This window comes from Diplotaxodon limnothrissa, linkage group LG16 (assembly GCF_057381915.1).
Source record: "Diplotaxodon limnothrissa isolate DT_005_m linkage group LG16, D_limnothrissa_male_GT1.1, whole genome shotgun sequence".
Classification (NCBI taxonomy): Eukaryota; Metazoa; Chordata; class Actinopteri; order Cichliformes; family Cichlidae; genus Diplotaxodon; species Diplotaxodon limnothrissa.
The window spans coordinates 40,028,706-40,047,455 of record NC_140611.1 but is presented as its reverse complement, the minus strand read 5'-3'; the positions used below and the strand labels follow the sequence as shown (position 1 = coordinate 40,047,455).

Below are 18,750 nucleotides of genomic sequence, written 5' to 3'. Positions count from 1 at the left end.
GCACCCCCATACTCCGCAACCCGCCAGGGCAAGGGGGCCCAGGCCCATCCGGACCAGGGCTCAGAACAGCAGCGCCGCCCAGCCCCGCAGAGCCCAGGACAGCCCACTTGACCCCACCACAGAGAAAACTGCACCCACCCCGTCATCCACTTATCTTGCAGACTACACAAGACAATAGACGCTCAGGCTGAGATCTTCCTCCACCTCTCCTGTATCTCTCCCTCCTGCAGAGTGAGTTCTTGAAGAGAGGAGAGCTCCTGCAAGGTGTAACAACCTCCCCCACCAGTCGAAGAGCCCCCAGGTGGCTCGATGCACTGGCGGCACCCTGCGCCAGGGCTGGGCCCCCATACACCCACCCGCCCACAACCCCAGCAACATACCAACCAGGACCCAAGCCCCCGAGGCCCGGCCAGGGCCCCAGCCCAGAGACGGAGCACCCCCAGAACCTCACGCCCGTCCCGGACCCACCCAGGGGCAGCCAGGCTACCAGGTCAGTAACCCACGTCCGTCAGTACAGACCCTCCCCTAGCCCCACTGCACGCAGCCACGAGGAAACCGTCACCTAAGAGCCAACAGAGCCCTTAATAGGCCATGACCGCTACCCCGGGTTGAGCCCCCCAAGGAAGATGCTCCTGGGGAACCCCCTGACGCCCTAAGCCTGTCCCTACCCCCACACTAATCACAACAGTGAAGGCGGGACAAAACTATGACCACCCACCCCCACTAGGTGATGGAGGTAATCAAAGGAGCCCAGAGCAATTGATCTGATGTGGTGGCAGAGGCTGTATCAAGACTAATGTAATCTAATAGATAATTTCTATATTGGTTAGAATTAAGATTATTTTTCTTTTTCCAGTTCATGAGGACTGTTTTCTTGGCTATGCATAGGGCAGTGAAAACCATATGGGCTATATTCTTTTCTGAAGTGACATTATCTAAGCTACCCAACAAACACACTAAGGGGGAAGTTGGAATGTTACATTTCAGACACTTCGATAAGTCTTCACATATCTCGCGCCAAAACTTCTGCACTGGTGGACAGTACCAAAGAGCGTGGATATAATTGTCCGGTGAATTGGTTTGGCAGTGTGAGCAGTTGTTGGTAGACGTAAAGCCCATCTTGAACATCCGATGACCTGTATAGTGCACTCTATGTAATATTTTGTATTGAATTAATTGAAGACTGGGATTTCTAATTAGATGAAAGGTTTTTAAGCAAATCTGAGACCAGAAGTTTTGGTCTAAGTTAACTGATAAATCCGCTTCCCATTTTGCAATAGGAAGTGATATTGATTCATCTGTTTTAGAAAGCATTCTGTATATTTTGGATAGTAATTTGGGGGTTTTAAGAGTAAGAAATTGAACCACACTTGGTGGTGTTTGTAGTTCAACTTGACCCGGTTTAAATTTCTTTTTTACTTTTTACTTTTTTACTGTTGATATTCTAAAAATCTTTTCTTGTTGATCCCATATTGTGTAACTAGTCCGTCAAATGAAATAAATTCTGTTCCTTCTAGTATATGTTCTAAATATTTGATTCCTTTACCACTCCAATCTGGAAAGTTTATCATATTATTGTTTTGTAATATGTCAGGGTGTTCCAGATAGGTGTACGTTTGCATGGGATTAATGAAGACTCCGTCAATTTTAGAAACTCCCACCATGCTGTCAGAGAAGAGCTGATGCTGATGCGTTTGAGGCCTTAGTTTTCACCGGAGCTACAGTATCCAGAGTCGTACGTAGTGTGGAGGTGAAATTATTAACAAGATGATCGACCTCTGTTGGGGTAGCGTTCAGATAGCTGCTCTGCTCTGTGTTGGTACAGGGCATTGGAGATGATAACAGTGGGTGGATTATATTCTTAAACTTAGTTACAGCGCTTTCAGAAAGACATCTACTGTGATAAAGTCTACTCTCCACTGCTGTGTAATCAATTATTGTAAATGTAAATGTTATCAGGAAATGATCAGACAGGAGAGGGTTTTCAGGAAACACTGTTAAATGTTCAGTTTCTATGCCATATGTTAAAACAAGATCTAGAGTGTGATTAAAGTGGTGGGTGGGTTCTTTTACATTTTGAGAGAAGCCAATTGAGTCTAATAACAGACTAAATGCCATGTTGAGGCTGTCATTTTTAGCATCTACATGGATGTTAAAATCACCCACAATAATTATTTTATCTGAGCTCAGGACTAAACCAGATAAAAAGTCTGAGCAATCAGACAGAAACTCTGTGTAAGGCCCAGGTGGACGATAGATGATAACAAGTAAGACTGGTTTCTGAGTTTCACAGCTGGGGTGGACAATGTTAAGCATCAGGCTTTCAAATGAATTAAAAGTCTGTCTTGGTCTTTCATTAATTAATAGGCTGGTGTGAAAAATTGCTGCCACACCTCCCCCTTGGCCTGTGCTTCGAGATTTCTGGTAGTTAGAATGATTCGGGGGTGTTGATTCATTTAAACTAACATAATCATCCTGCTGCAACCAGGTTTCTGTAAGGCAGAGTAAATCAATTTGTTGATCAATTATTAAGTCATGTACTGACAGGGACTTGGAGGAGAGAGACCTAATATTTAATAATCCACATTTCACTGTTTTACTCTTTGGATCAGATGTGGATACTGTATTGTTCTTTCTTTGTGATTTTTTATGTTTAAAAAATGATGGTCTTTAGTTTTAGTTTGTGTTTTGTCTGTTTGGGAGCTGACACAGTCGCTAAGCAGGGCTCTAACTAACTTTTTGCCACGGTTTGCACTGGTGTGCCTAATGTTTTCTTCTTAGGTGCACCAGTTCAAAAGTTAGGTGAACCCAAATTTTTCAACCACATTGCTTAACACCGCAGCTTTACACGTTCACTTTTTTTATTGCTGTCCATACAGACAATATTGATTTGTAAATGATTAACTAACAATCTTGTCAACACAAAGTTCTTTATTTGGAGCACATTTCTACAAGAAAGATAAGTTACCGTAAGCAAAACCAAACAGTCAAATAAGTCAGACTTTACTCAACTCATTCTTCTTGCTTCCTCCACTTCCGTACCATTGATTCAGTAATGTTGAATTCTTTGGCAGCTGCTCCATTCCCATGTTCTACTGAGTGACTGATAAATGTGCTTCGTAAGCATGTCTCTTAACTGGAGCCATTTTCGGGTCCTTATACACACACAATACGTTAATATTACGTTGAAGCACGGTATGTATTACTCCGTGAGGCTCCTGACTACAGCAGCCGTAATGCTCCAACAATCCATCAAGCGGTGCAGCTTCATAGCTTAGCAAAGTCATACTAAAACATTTTTGACAGATTTTAGAGCGCCGTGTAGCACATAAAACCGGTTCGAGGTCAGTAAGCACAACCAGAATTCATACATAAGACACACTTTTGAGGAAATGAAAGGATTTTAAGTGCATCTTATAGGCCTAAAAATACGGTACTGAAAAAGTTCTTGTGCTTAAAGTGCTTCACTGAACTCAAATTTACATTTAAAATATCTCAAGATATATAAAATAAAAAGAAAGTGTAAATTAAAAATGGCTCAAAGGCTTCGAACTGAACATCTCAATATCTGAACATCTTACCTTGGGCGTCTCAGAGGTCCCGCCCTCTCTGCTGTTGGCCACACAGAGACTTTCAGAGTTGCTGAGACCTTTTTTTGTCTACTCGAATAGCTGGTCGCACCTATGCGGTATGTTTTTTAGTTGCACTATTGAGAAATTGGTCACACTCTAGAGCCCTGCTCTAAGCGGATGGGTTTTTGGGGGGTAGCAGGAGGAGAGAAGCTGCAGAGAGGCGTGTAAGACTGCAACTCTGCTTCCTGGTCCCAACTCTGGATAATCATATTTTGGGGGGTTTAATAAATTTGTCCATATTTCTAGAAATGAGAGCTGCTCCATCCAAAGTGGGATGGATGCCATCTCTCCTAACAAGACCAGGTTTCCTCCAGAAGGTTTGCCAATTATCTATGAAGCCCACATCGTTTCTGGGACACCACTCAGACAGCCAGCAATTTAAGGAGAACATGTGGCTAAACATGTTACTCCTGGTCTGATTGGGGAGGGGACCAGAGAAAACTACAGAGTCCGACATTGTTTTAGCAAAGTTGCACACCAATTCAATATTGATTTTAGTGACCTCCGATTGGCGTAACCGGGTGTCATTTCTGCCGACGTGAATTATGATCTTACTGAATTTACGTTTACCCTTAGCCAGCAGTTTTAAATTTCCTTCAATGTCGCCTGCTCTGGCCCCTGGAAGACAATTGACTATGGTTGCCGGTGTCTCTAGCTTCACATGTCTGAGAACAGAATCGCCAATTACCAGAGTTTGACCCCCGGCGGGTGTGTCGCCGAGTGGGGAAAAATGGTTAGACACATAAACGGGTTGGTGGTGTACCTGGGGCTTCTGTTTAGGACTATGCTTCCTCCTCACCGTCACCCAGCCATCCTGTTTCCGTGGCTGCTTGGGACCTACGCCTGAGTAGGAACGTGCAGGAGGGACAGGTGAAAAGGCCATGCTGCTAGCTAGTTGGCTACAATCTAAGCTAGCAAATCCCTAAAGACACAGTGAGTGAATACTGTGAATATAAATTAGCGAGTACACAGATACACAGAGCATGTGCTTTGGACAAAGAACATGAAGATTACATTATAAGTTGTTATGTAAAGTTTGTAATTAACTGGCTACACTGATAAGCTACACAAAACACCGCTATGCGTGTTACATTACTGCACTAAGATCCAACACCAAGTGAAAGCCCCACTTCTACAACCCTGAAGAACACATGAATCCATGAACACTCAGGATCATCCACTATTCAAACAAAAGCTCAGACATAACGCTCGGTGGTGACATCATCACTGATGACCTCCCACTCTTCATCCAGTTTGTCACCGCCTCCATTGTTCTGGGTCATCTCCATGGTGATGGCTGGCTTGTTTTCCAACTTCCTGCTGCAGCAGATGTACATCAGCAGACCAGCAGAGATACAGTATGGACAGAAGGCCAGTAGATAACACAAGAATTTGAACTGAGTATGACTGAGAGAAAGTGGAGGAGGAGGAGTGGAAGAGGCAGTCGGAGGAGGAGAAGGGAGAGCTGTACTGGGATCAGACTCTGCAGGAGAGAGAATTGTGGTTTAGTTAGTGATTAGTCTTTTATCAGGTCTGTAGTTCATGTCTTTAAATAGGAAGTGCTGTCAGTGTGCTGACCTCTGACCCTCAAAAAGCTCTGAGGAGATCTCCAATGTTGATCAACCAAACATGAGTAGAAACCTTCATCAGATTTCTGGACATTAGTGATGAGGAGCTCTGATTGATGTTCAGAAACAACACGACTTCCTTTAAAGTAGAATTCAGCTGAATATCTGTGATTATATTCACGACTCAGGAATTTATGTCTGCATCGAAGAGTGACATTACTTCCTGCCCTCACAGGAAGTGCAGGGATCTCCAGGATTGTACCAAACCCTGATCAACAGAGACACACACAGAGTGATGTAGAGACAAAGGTACACCAACAGATCAGAGTCATACAGACATATAGAGACAGGTGGGAGCAGCTTACAGCTTGTTACTGTTACATTGATGGAGACTTCATCGCTCTGCTGTCCAGATGAGTTTTCACAGAAGAAAATCCCATTAAAGGAATCAGACATGTCGAGAACACAGAAAGAATCAAGCTTCCTCCAAAAGGCTGAAGCATCTGCTCTGCAGTCCACAGTGTATCCTCTTCCAGTCCTCTTCACCAGCCATCCATCAGCTGTCTCTCCTTCATCATCAACACAACTCAGAGACACAGAAGAAGCGTAATTTTTGAAGATCTGCTGGAGGTTTGGACTGACCTGCAGAGAGACTGAGCACAGACACACAGTAAATGTATTTGTGATCTTTTGGAGTCTCTGATTGTTTTCACTTCAACTCACCTGCAGAAACAGCCAGTGCAGACAGCAGCAGCACACACACACCTGCAACAGGACACAGGTCAGTAAAGGTCAGAGGTCACTGAAGGTCAGGTGGATCAGCTGCTTCACGCTCATTTAAAGAAACCAAAAACTCCCAGCATTCATTCATCAACTGTCCTTCAACTGGACCTGGACTCACTCTGGTTCCTCAGTCAGTGGATGGATGGATGATGGGTGGATGATGATGGATGGGTGGATGTAGGAGCTGTGTTTGACTCACCGAGGAGCAGAGAGACAGCTGGAGTCTTCATGTCGTCCGGATGCTGACTGAACATCAGTTTGAGCAGTGAGACACCTTCAGCTTCACCACTTCCTGTTAGCAAGGAAGTAAAATACCATATGTGGCACAAGTCCTTGCATTCTGCATTTAAGTAGAATTACAGATACTTTTGTTAGAAAATACTCCTTAAAGTACTTATGATTCTTCTTTACTCAAGTACAGGGTCAGAAATGTACTCAAGGTATAGAATAGAATAGAATAGAATAGAATAGAATAGAATAAACCTTTATTATCCCACAGATGAGAAATTTCGGTGTTCCAGAGCTCTTACAGCACAGGAAAATAAAATATAAAAGGAAGACACAAGGTCCTATAAATATAGGCAGCCAAAGTTCATATATACAGGTACAGAATATGTATAGAAAAATTGAGAAAATCTACAGAGCTATCTATAAAATGTACAGTAAACAAACAGGCTGGTGAGTAAGATGACCAAAAGAATTTTTTAAACTGCATTATAGAGTCTGACAGCTGCTGTAAGAATGACCTGCGGTAGCACTCCTTCCTACACTGTGGGTGTAAAAGTCCACTGCTGAACGAGCTGCTCAGGACTCAGGACAAACAAGTTTGAGTCTGAAAAACTGAATATGAAACAAGCAAAGCTCAATACTAAACAATATATAACTTATATAAACGTATATATAACTTAATATTGCACATATGCAAATCGAAATTCCAATTAAAAAACACATCAGTGGAATTCATTTCTTAAATAAAAATTGTATTTGCAGCCTTCTGAATTAAATTTTATCATTTTATCATTTATCAAATTTTCATCATATTCTCCCACCTGTCCAGAAAGCTCCTGTTTTCTGCCTTTCTTTCTGCCATTTTGGGATAGGTAGCATGGCAATATTTGCATGGTTGCTATGACTATGGTCAACAGAGGAGAGGGTGCTAATGGGTCCTGTCGTGACTGACGTGCCAAAACACCAACAGAACATTCTGGGAATTGTAGTATTAGCAGTACATGAACTGTATAATACCAGCAGACCAGCTCTAATAGTAATTTTGTATGGCTTCGCGGGCCAAATGTAATTAGGCTACGGGCCAAATTTGGCCCGCGGGCCAGAGTTTGACACCTATGCACTAGCAGATCCATAACTATGAGAGCAAAACTAATCAGTGTGCACATTTCACACAGTTTGCATAATTTTTCTTGCACTCTTTCTCTTTGTGCAGAGTGAGACTATTTCTGGGCACATACACATTAGTAAATGAAGTGAATGAGCGAGTGAGTGTAGGAGCTCGGTTTGACTCAGAGACCGATGGAAACATCAGTCTGAGCCGCCGACAGGACTGCATAGTGAAGTAGTTCTGTCCCCCACCCCGAACACGACAGGGCAATAGATGCTGCAGCTCCTCCTGGTGGATGGTAGAGGAGCTGTCTGTCCCCAAAATTAAAGGTTTCATTTACTTTTAGTCTTTCACTCAGTTGTCATTTTTTACTACATGATTTATTTTCCAGCAGAAAAACAGCAGATCTTAGTTTCCTCAGGTTCAGTCACATCTATCATCACACTGATAAGCACTAAACTGTCTCTGTGTGACTCTGTCTGTCTCTGTTGGTCTCTTACCCTTCCTGTGAAGGTGGGAGTGCTGTCCTCAGCTGCAACTGATTTCTTCTGATTTCTTCATTAATAGAAGTCTTCTTCTATCTGCTTTTTTAATCCAAATCAGAGCTTATCATCACTAATGTGGTGAATGTCTGTACTCGCGTTCTTCAAATTTTCTTTGAAGTTTCGAGGGCCAGAGGCGAGGACACTGACATCACTTCCTGTTTACATCCATGAATTAACCTGTTGACCTGATAATAAACTGATCATTGACTGAGCTATCTTCCTCATCTCTCCTGCAGAGCTGCCTCATACCTCCTCTTCCTCCCCTCCTATCATCCCCGTGTCTGTCTATTCTGCCATCTAGTGGCCTTCTATGTGTACTGAACACAGACTGTTCTGCTAGTGCCCATCTGCTGCAGCAAGAAGACAGAAAACAATGGGCAACTTTAAACCCTTTTAGAGGATGCTTATCAGAGGATTTTTAAAAATTACTCTAGTAAGAGTAACAATAATCATGTATTTTAGTATTATTTTCCTAAGTTTTCTTCTAATGTGCACCTGCAGCAACTCTGAAAATGGATTAGAGGAAAAGGATGGATGATGGATAGATGGATGGATGGAGGGATGTGTAACGGAGTTACAAATACATCTGGAAAAACATGCACTTACCTGTTCTTAATTATTATTTTAAGTGTAAATTTTATCTTTTTTTAAATTGTATTTTATTTTGAAAACCAAGAAACCGGATCTCACCCTAGTGTTTAGAAGCTGCTAAGGCTTCCGCTCCTCACAGCGCGCGTTTGCACTGTGAGGGTAAGTTCTGTAATGAAAGGCTCTGGCATTTTATGGTTTCTGGTGTGAATGTTGGTACATAAGTTGTACATGTCGATGTATATAGGTTCATATTGATGTTAGAAAGTTTCTGTGTAACCGAAACAAAGGCTGGTTGCTGTTAAACAGTGTTTCTGCCGTATTTATGCTCTTTGGCAGTAAGCTTTTGTCAGCCCCCTAGTGGTTGCTGCGCATAGCAGGAAATGTGTTTGGATTTACTGTTTTTCTGTGCTTTTTGTGATGTTGTTTTACATTGTATGAGATACAATTGCTGGTACCATCAGAAGACACCTGTTGAGTGTGTTTTATGTCTTCTGCAGGTACGTGAGCTTATTAACAGTCATTTTGTCTGTAAAGCACAAGCAAGTGAAGATGTAATGCGCTATTGTTAATTTGTCCACTAGAGGGCAATGATTAGCCGGTGATACTGTTTACTGAGACTTCTGTAACCTGTTATTTTGTTTTATACGGTTGTGAAATGGATTTTTATTAGTCATAAGATTTTTTTTTGTATACAAGTTCAGTGTGACAGACTGTAAAATGGGAGAAATTATTATTTTCCAATTTTTCTTTATTAAAAAGTTAATTGTAAGTCTGTCAAGACAGCGCGCGTTTGCACTGTGAGGGAGATACAATTGCTGGTACCATCAGAAGACACCTGTTGAGTGGGGTCAGCGGGGGAGCTGGCCCCAGGGAGGGGTCACTTGCCCCTCCCTTCCTTCCCTCCCCATCTCCAGCTGCCTCCCTCTTCCCGCTCCACCACAACCACCCACACATGCAGGGCCTTGGAGTAGGGGTATGTCACCAGGGTGCAGAGGAGGCTACCCCCCCCCCCCCCCCCCTCTGTCCCCTTCTGGCTGCCTCTGCCTCAATTTTATCCCACAACTTAGACATTCACATTACTCACACTCTCATTACACATACATATAGGATCTTGGGGGTGGGCACGATACACGGAGTCCAAAGTACCATCAGGGTGTACACCCCACCCCTGGCATCGTTGCCCACCTCTCAATTTTAAATACACGTAGACATTGAGGGCTAGCAGGAGGGACCATGCGTTTACCTGCTGCTCTCTGGCAGGTAGCTCCATGCCCTCCTGGGTTTTAATTGCACCTTAGAACACACATGCATCAACACTACAATGAGCGGGTGGAGGGAGGTTTGGAGTCTTCTCTCACCCCCATTCTCTGCGACCTGCTGGAGCAGGGGGGCTAGGACTAGGAGGAGGAGTTGGCCGTCCGACTGCGGTCTGGAGTGTGGAGCCTTCCTGCTGCTGCGGAGTCGGGGCGGTCTGCCTCCCCCCACCGCAGGGAAAAGGGAAACACCACCTGGGTCTGGGTGCAGTTCCCCCCTCCAGGGGCGGGGGCACCTAGACCCGGTTTGTAGAGTACGCTTGGCGAGTGTGATCGTGTGTACAACGTCTCTTTATGTCTGTCTCCACGTTGGTTGAGTGTGGAGTAAGTGCATATGAGAGCATGAGGGTGGGAATGGATGTTTGTGTCTGTGTGTGCCTGTATGTCTGTGTCTATATGTCAGGTTGGGTGTCAGGCGCCACCTCTCTGGGGACATCTCAGGCCCTCCAAGGTTTGGAGGCCTATCTCCCACCACCACTTCCCCTGCCAGTGGCGGACTCCCTCAGACATCGGTGCGTTGGTGGTTCTTTGTGTCCGGGGATGGGCGTCCAGGTACACACCGGCTCACTCCTTGGTGGCCGCTTATCGGGGCCTGGAGCCTGGGGCTCGCTCGGGCCACTTCGGAGGTGGGGTGCCCCCGGCCTCTCGGCCTGGGGCTCGGTCACTCAGGCGCAGCTGGCTGCCGGCGGAGCTCACGGGCGCGTCACTGCAACTCCCCCTGGCTTCTGCTCCGCGGCTGCTGAGTGAGCCCTCATCTGGGACTCTCCTCAGCTCTTTCCGGGACAGTGGCGCAGCTGCCCCTCTGTTGGTCTTCCTTGGTCTCTTGTGTTCTGGGGGCCTCTGGATGTCTGGAGTTTTGATCTCCTCCACACCTGCTTCACGCCCTGGAGGACGGGGCTGTGGCCCCCCCACACCCTCTAGCAGATTATTACATGAAGGAACCTTTTAAAAAACAAAAAACAAGCGCGTCCATGCTCACAGGTAGGGCTGCTCGATTATGGCAAAAATGATAATCACGATTATTTTCACTGAAATTGAGATCTCGATTATTTGACGATATTTATTTAACCCTTTAAGACCTCTTTGCTTAGGCTGCTGCCCCCGCGACCCGGCACCGGACAAAGCGGATGAAGATGGATGGATGGATGGATGGACCTACTATAGAACCAAGTCCGCCAGAGCTTATATTAATTTTTTACATGTTGTAGTGCCATTTATGGGAGCATTTCAAGTTGCTATACAACTGTTATAGCCCATATTTTAATAATATGTATGCATTAAGTCCATAGTAACTACATTAATTGCAAAAAAGTGCAATAAACTACAAAAAACAAATTGAAAATCGTTTTTGGTTTTTTTACATATATTTCTACTTGGAGAAATTTAAGAGGTTTGTCCCTCAAAACTTTAAATACAAAAAAGTTGCAAAAAATAGTTTACAACAGGAAATTTATTTTGAGTGTCTTCATAGTTTTATTTTGGAGATACAGCAATTTTTATATACACTGCAGGAAAAACGAAAAAACAATCCTATGATGCAAATTTGCAAAGAAAACAGCAGGTGCATCAAAATAAACTATTTCCAGCAGTGCAATTCGAGTTCTAAGCATCCCAGCAACTATTCAGAAAAGTCAAACATGACCAGTATAGGCTTTTAAGGCCTACAAGTAAAAAACTACATTTCCGCGAAAATTACGTCACTTCCGGTTTCGGCCAGGAAATGGCGGACATGTGATAGTTCGCGCTGACGTCTGTTTCACGGTGGGAAGTGTTAAGAACAGCTGATCGGCGAAGCGTGTTTCTGGAATATTATGCTTTTGTTCCTGCAAGCGCTTTTTATGCAATTTTTGCAAAGCTTTTTGTGGAAGGAAACCGTGACCGAGGACAAGCTGATGGCATCAGATGTAAGTACAACTCCTCTGGTTTCTTATGGTAAATGGCCTGTATTTATATAGCGCTTTACTAGTCCCTAAGGACCCCAAAGCGCTTTACACATCCAGTCATCCACACATTCACACACTGGTGATGGCAGCTACATTGTAGCCACAGCCACCCTGGGGCGCACTGACAGAGGCGAGGCTGCCGGACACTGGCGCCACCGGGCCCTCTGACCACCACCAGTAGGCAACGGGTGAAGTGTCTTGCCCAAGGACACAACGACCGAGACTGTCCGAGCCGGGGCTCGAACCGGCAACCTTCCGATTACAAGGCGAACTCCCAACTCTTGAGCCACGATCGCCCATATGCAAAACAAATTATTGTGCTAGCTTACGCGGTTCCGGTTCTACAGGGATTTAAAAATAGTTACACAAAACGGAGCGTGCTGCTCTGACCGGCTTTAAAGGGTTAACAATGACTTTAAAAAATAATATAACATAGTGTGCAACACCACTGAAGTTTTTTTTTACCTGTCTTTTCAACCAACGGCAGTCACTCTCCTCTCCAAATAACTCCTGCTTAGCTTTCCGAGCTTCCCTCGGGTCCTCTTAATCAGCGGTCTCCAACCTTTTTTGCGCCACGACCGGTTTATGCCCGACAATATTTTTACGGACCGGCCTTTAAGGTGTCGCGGATAAACGAGGGAGGGGCTAATAATCGGCTCACTCATTTTTAATGATCGTTGAAAGCCCAGATCGTAATCGTGATTAAAATTCGATTAATTGAGCAGCCCTACTCACAGGTGTACACACGGGTGATCACACCCACAAACTACACCCTTTTTCGCTCCTACCTCAAAGCACACTGTGTTCTGTTGATCTTATGTGCTGCACAATAATGTTTAACATTTAGTATTTACTGTCATATTCCCATATATCATTGTGATGTTGTTTATTCTATTACTCTTGTTCTCTTCTGCTTGCTTTCTTTTTTCTTTCTCAGCAGGTGATCCAGGTGATTGATATATGCATTTTTTTTTCTCTGCCCGTTCTGTTGGTTTTTGTCTTTTGCCCTTCTCCCCCGTCCCTCTTCTCAGCTGTTTCTCTTTCCCTCTTTCTTTCTCCCCTTCTTTCCCCCAGTCAAGTCTGTCCCGTATTCAGTAAGTGAAAATAAAATAAACAATAAAAGGTGAATCAAATGGACCATTACGGCAAGGCTGGGATGGTCAGTTTGGTAAAGTAAATCCGTTGGGCATCTTTCTTTGCCTTTAGACAACAATTCTGATGGCAAAAGAGCCAAACGGGACAGGCCAAAAAAAAACCAAAAAAAAACCAAAAAAAAAAAACAGTCATTTTGTCTGTAAAGCACAAGCAAGTGAAGATGTAATGCGCTATTGTTAATTTGTCCACTAGAGGGCAATGATTAGCCGGTGATACTGTTTACTGAGACTTCTGTAACCTGTTATTTTGTTTTATACGGTTGTGAAATGGATTTTTATTAGTCATAAGATTTTTTTTTTGTATACAAGTTCAGTGTGACAGACTGTAAAATGGGAGAAATTATTATTTTCCAATTTTTCTTTATTAAAAAGTTAATTGTAAGTCTGTCAAGACAGCGCGCGTTTGCACTGTGAGGGAGATACAATTGCTGGTACCATCAGAAGACACCTGTTGAGTGTGTTTTATGTCTTCTGCAGGAATAAACTGTGAAAAGCCAACCTTTCTGAGCGTCTGTGATTTTTGAAGAGCTGGAAGTGTTACAGATGGACGATGGATAATGGATGGATGGATGATGGATGGATTTTGCCAACGCAGGTTTAAATGTCCAGTGTTGTTGATATCACGATGTTACGGTACAGAGCAATGTTGCTGCCTCACACACATGTTTGTCATTAATAATTAAGACGTGTGTTGCAGCAGATAAAGAGATGTTTCATGATGCTAATCATAACAGATTTAAACACTCTTTACCTGCAACACAGCAAGTTGGAAATTGTTCTGATAATGAGGGATAATTTCAGTGTCTGTTAATTTATATTTTATTCTCTAAAGCTTATCAAAGCCATTAGTTAGTGTAGTTTAATCACCAGAAATTATGAGCTGAAGTTAACTCTCTGAGTAAGTGAGAGAGAATTCCTAACAAACACAATGTGATGAAAGTGGAGCAGAGAAGAAGAAATAGAAAGGTTCGCCTTGTTTTCACTGTGGACAGTCTCGGTCGTTAGAGGAAGATTTGAGAAGTTTTGTTTCTCCTCAGAAAGGATTTCATCCAGCGTGGCTAAGGCCAGAACTCATTTACAGCTGAGGTGTTCTCTCTCTCCTGACTAAAAACTCATCAAAGCTGGCAGTAGATATTTAGCAACAGTTTAGATTACATTACTTTAATTTTTTAGTTTTACTTTTTTTATTTTAAATTGTAAAACGATCTGACTGATTTGTGATTATGATCGTCTCTTCTGATTCCATACAGGGCAGCTGTGGCTACAACTGTAGCCTTCACCAGTGTGTGAATGTGAGAGTGAATGAATAGTGGTATTGTAAAGCGCTTTGAGGGGTCCCGAAAAGCGCTATATAAATGCAATCTATTATTATTATTATTATTATTATTATTATTATTATTAACTGTTTGAGCTCTTTGCTTAAATAAAATATTGTATCTGCCATTAAAGTCAGTTTTGAGGAGGTTCTTATTGAACTCTGCTATTGCCGGTCCCAAGCCCGGATGAGAAAGGAGGAGGGTTGGGCGTGGGGCTAGCAACCCCACCCTGTAAAAACTCCAACTGCTACGGAAACAGCAAGTGAATTTCATTATCGACTATGGAATATGGAATGTACGGACTCTGTACCAAACAGGTAAATTGGCCCAGCTTCTATATGAATTTGACTCGTACCATATGGACATCTTGGGCATCTCAGAAATGCGATGGGCAGGAAGCGGGAAGATGGTTAGTGATGGAAAGATGGTGCTCTACTCTGGCCATGCCCAAGACCATGCACGTGGCGTGGGCTTCATCCTCTCGCAACGTGCAACAACATTATTGCTGGCCTGGAAGCCCATTTCAGACCGCCTAATCTTGGCTCGTTTCCAAGCTAGGCATGTGAAAGTCACAATTCTTCAAGTATACGCTCCAACAGAAGAGGCTGACGATACTGACAAGATGGGTTCTATGCGATGCTCCAGGATCCATGATTTGCTGATCGTGGGCGGAGATTTCAACGCGTAAATAAGCAGTAACCGGGACGGCCTGGAATCAGCTATCGGCCCGTTTGGAATTGCAGCAATGACAAATGAAAACGGTGGGCGGCTGATCTCGTTCTGTGTGGCAAACCGGCTGACCATCAAGAACACCTTCTTCGGCCACAATCGGATACACAAGGCGACGTGGAAGGCCCCCGGTGGCGGATATACAAGCGAGATCGACTACATCTGCATATCATCCCGCTGGGCATCCACCATTAGTGATGTTAGAGTGTGGCGTGGAGCCGACATTGACTCTGATCACTACCTGCTAATTGCCAAATGTAAACTTCACCTGAAGAGCCTCCAACCACGACTGCAGCGGCAAAGTCCTTTTAACGTTCAACGCCTAAAAGACGCAAATACGGCAGCGGAATTTCAACTCGAATTGAGAAACCGCTTCCAGCTCCTTGCTGCGGAAGGAAATAACAACAAAAATCCAGATACACTCTGGGATGAGCTAAAAGAGGCTGTGGTCGGTGCAGCAGAATTGAAGATTGGTCACCGACGGGGAGGCTTTAAGGAGCGCTGGATCTCCGACCGTTCATGGGAACTTACAGATCAACGTCGCTTGGCAAAGTCAGTTCGGGACCAGGTGGCCTTTGACTCACCAGCGTGAGAGGGCCATGGCCACCTACCAAGACCTTGCCCGACAGGTCAAACGCAGCTGCCGGCGTGAAAAGCGTGAATGGATCGAAGCTAAAGGCATCGAAGCCCAAGAAGCAGCCGATCGGAACGATACCCGAACCTTATATCGCATTGTATGAGATCTAACTGGGGCTCGTGGTGGCCGCGGTGTTCCAATCCAAGACAAAAATGGACATGTCCTCCTTACTGCAGCTGAACAAGACCAACGATGGGTCGAACACTTCCGCGATACTCTGAACCAACCTGAGCCACCCCAACGGTTCGAGGCCGAAGACCTGGCACCTTCCATGGATCTTCTTCCTGTCGATATTGGACAAATCACCATCACCATCACATCCGACTCCTCAAGAGTGGAAAGGCCGCAGGCCTGGACGAAATCCTCGCCGAAATGCTGAAGCATGATGGACCCCATCTTGAAGCCGCCCTTACAAGACTCCTAAACGCCTGCTGGTCAACATCACATGTACCCGATGATTGGACAAAAGGCACCATCATCAAACTTCCAAAAAAAGGTGATTTGGGTGACTGTAACAACTGGCGGGGCATCACGTTGCTGTCAGTACCCGGGAAAGTGTTTTGCCTCGCTCTTTTGAATCGGCTACGACACGCAGTGAACGAACGATTGCGAGAAGAGCAGGCTGGGTTTCAGAGTGGCCGGTCATGCGTCGAGCAAATCTTCACCCTCCGCATGATCATTGAACAAACATTGGAATACCAAAGGAAGATTTCTATTAATTTCATTGACTTCGAGAAGGCTTTTGACAGCGTCCACCGGCCGACTCTATGGGCAATCCTACGCCACTATGGAGTCCCTCAGCAGTTTGTAGATGCCTTTCGTTGTCTCTACTCCAACTCCCGTTGCTGCGTCCGGACAGATGACGGCTGCACATATTTCTTCAAGACAAGTCCGACAAGGATGCATGCTATCCCCTTTCCTCTTCCTGTTGGTAATTGACTTCATCATGCGACGATCAGTTGACCAAGCTGGCATCGGTGTGCCCTGGCACGAAGCACGTAATCTCACTGACTTGGACTTCGCAGATGACATCGCCCTGCTGGGCTCGACTCAGGAAGACCTCCAAAAGTTGACCGCGGCCCTGCAGAGGGAGGCGACGAAAGTTGGATTATGACTCACCGCCAAAAAAACCAAGGTACTCCGAGTTGGCTATGCACATGCCCGCATTCCTGTCATGATCAGCCAACAACGTGCTGAAGAGGTGGAGAATTTTACATATCTTGGCAGCATCATCTCGAATGACGGGGTCTCTGATCGGGATGTCGACGCCAGAGTAGGGAAGGCAGTTGGTGTCCTGCGACATCTCCAACCTATTTGGAACTCGACCTCCCTGAATGTAAGGGTCAAGATCAGACTACTAAACTCTATCGTCTTCCCTACTGCACTTTACGCTAGTGAAACCTGGCGCTCAACAAGTGCAATTATTCAACACCTGAACGTGCTTCAACAACGTGGCCTGTGGCGAATCCTGAGAATTTCCTACCAGGACCGAATAACAAATGAGGAGGTCCTACGAAGAGCAGGCACCCGCCCATTAGCCGATGTTGTTGCAGAAAGGCGCTTCCGCTTTGCGGGCCATATTTTACGCCTACCCCCTCATCGCCCAGCTAAGATTGCCATGACATGGCGTCCACGCACTGGCAAGCGAAAGCAAGGCCGACCAAAGACCACATGGCGTCGAACATTCATGGACGATCTGAGAACTGTCGACATTGCCTGGGACGAAGCTGAAGCAGTTGCTGCTGACCGACATCGATGGAGATCACTAGCTGCCCGATGCGCTGCCCGGCGTAGGAGGAACTAAGTCTAAGTCTTATTGAGTATTCTAGTCTTTAAAAATGAACAGATCCCTGGCGCCTACTTTTCAGGTCATCCATCCATCCGTGTTCTTCCACTTATCCTAGGCCGGGTCGCAGGGGCAGCAGCCTAAGCAGAGAAGCTCAGACCTCCCTGTCCATGGCCTTCTCTTCCAGCATGTGGGACATGCCCAGAAAGATCGACCGGTAAATTGAGAGCTTTGGTTTTAGACTCAGCTCTCTCTTCACCACGACAGACTGGTATCCACATCACTGCAGCTGCAGCACCAGTCGATCTCCTGCTCCCCTCTCGCCTCACTCCTGAAGGTCTGGAGACACTTAAACTCCTCCATTTAAGGCTGGAACTCTTCCCAACTCCCAAGGAGTTTTTTAACTGCCTCAGTGACTTCGCCCCCAGTGATGGACGAGTCCAGAGACTCTGCTTCCTCTACAGGAGACATGTCACTAAACTTAAGGCGGTCCTCGAAGAATTTCTTCCACCACCCAACAATATCCTCAGTTGAAACCAGCAGTGCTTCACCTGTACTACACACAGTGAGGGAAAGCACCCTCCTGAGTTCCCTGAAAGTTGGCCAGAAAGCTTCGAGGGAGTCTTTTTCCATGGCCTTCTCCGGCCACTGACGTGAATCCTAGCAAAGTTCCACGTGCCATAGATCATTAGAGGAGCGCTACCGTTAATAACTGTGGCTGTTGATTGAACTTTACTGAGGGTTGCTAGTGGGGTGCATCATCTAGCAGACAGCATGGGCATGAAGATGGAGGTAGTCAGTTCCTGCATGAATCCCCCCACCACCTGCTTAACTTAGTTTCTTTTGACCTATTACAGTAACGAGTCTGGCGAGCAGAGCCTTCACAGTAACATGTTCCAGCCTGAACAGTGAAAAAGCCAGATACTGTGGCACTGAGGTCCGGCCATGTCTCTGTGAAGCACAACACAGTGAACTTCCAATCCTCCCTCTGATGTCTGACCAGCGCCCACAGCTTGTCCATCTCATTAGCCAGAGACCCTCAAGTTCCCTGTGATGGCCGAAGGAAGGCAGGGTTTATATTTCCTGCTCCTCACTTTCCTCACACTGAGACACTCTGCTCAGTGTCCCCCCGCAGGGCTGGACTGGGACAAAAAATCAGCCTGGGCATTTTGACTAGAGACCGGCCCACCAGGTATTACAGGAAAAACCAAATAGCCTTTGAATGAAAACAAATGTCGTTGTCACAGTGATGTACACTGTCTTGTTGGTACATATGTATCAGTCTAATAAACTTAAACCTCCACCATCCCCCCTATTCTGGTATTCTAAACAGTACTTAGCCGAAACCCAAAGACTGCTTGGTCGAGTTAACCTCCTGAACTATCTACAACACATGGTGGAAACCTGAAATTAAGAC

The 18,750-nt window shown here is 45.2% G+C and overlaps 1 protein-coding gene and 1 pseudogene across 1 annotated transcript; one reads left to right on the top strand and one right to left on the bottom strand.

Moving 5' to 3' along the window:
• Window positions 1-4,828: 4,828 nt before the first annotated feature.
• LOC146616704 (uncharacterized) lies at window positions 4,829-6,237 on the bottom strand. Its single transcript, XM_085375071.1, has 5 exons — window positions 6,183-6,237; window positions 5,924-5,965; window positions 5,566-5,853; window positions 5,211-5,468; window positions 4,829-5,115 (listed from the first exon to the last, which is right to left on the bottom strand). The coding sequence occupies exons 1-5, from the start codon at window positions 6,235-6,237 to the stop codon at window positions 4,829-4,831; spliced, it is 930 nt and encodes a 309-aa protein (XP_085231197.1).
• Window positions 6,238-6,724: 487 nt separating this feature from the next.
• Window positions 6,725-15,650, top strand: LOC146616703 (protein CFDP2-like; annotated as a pseudogene).
• Window positions 15,651-18,750: the final 3,100 nt, after the last annotated feature.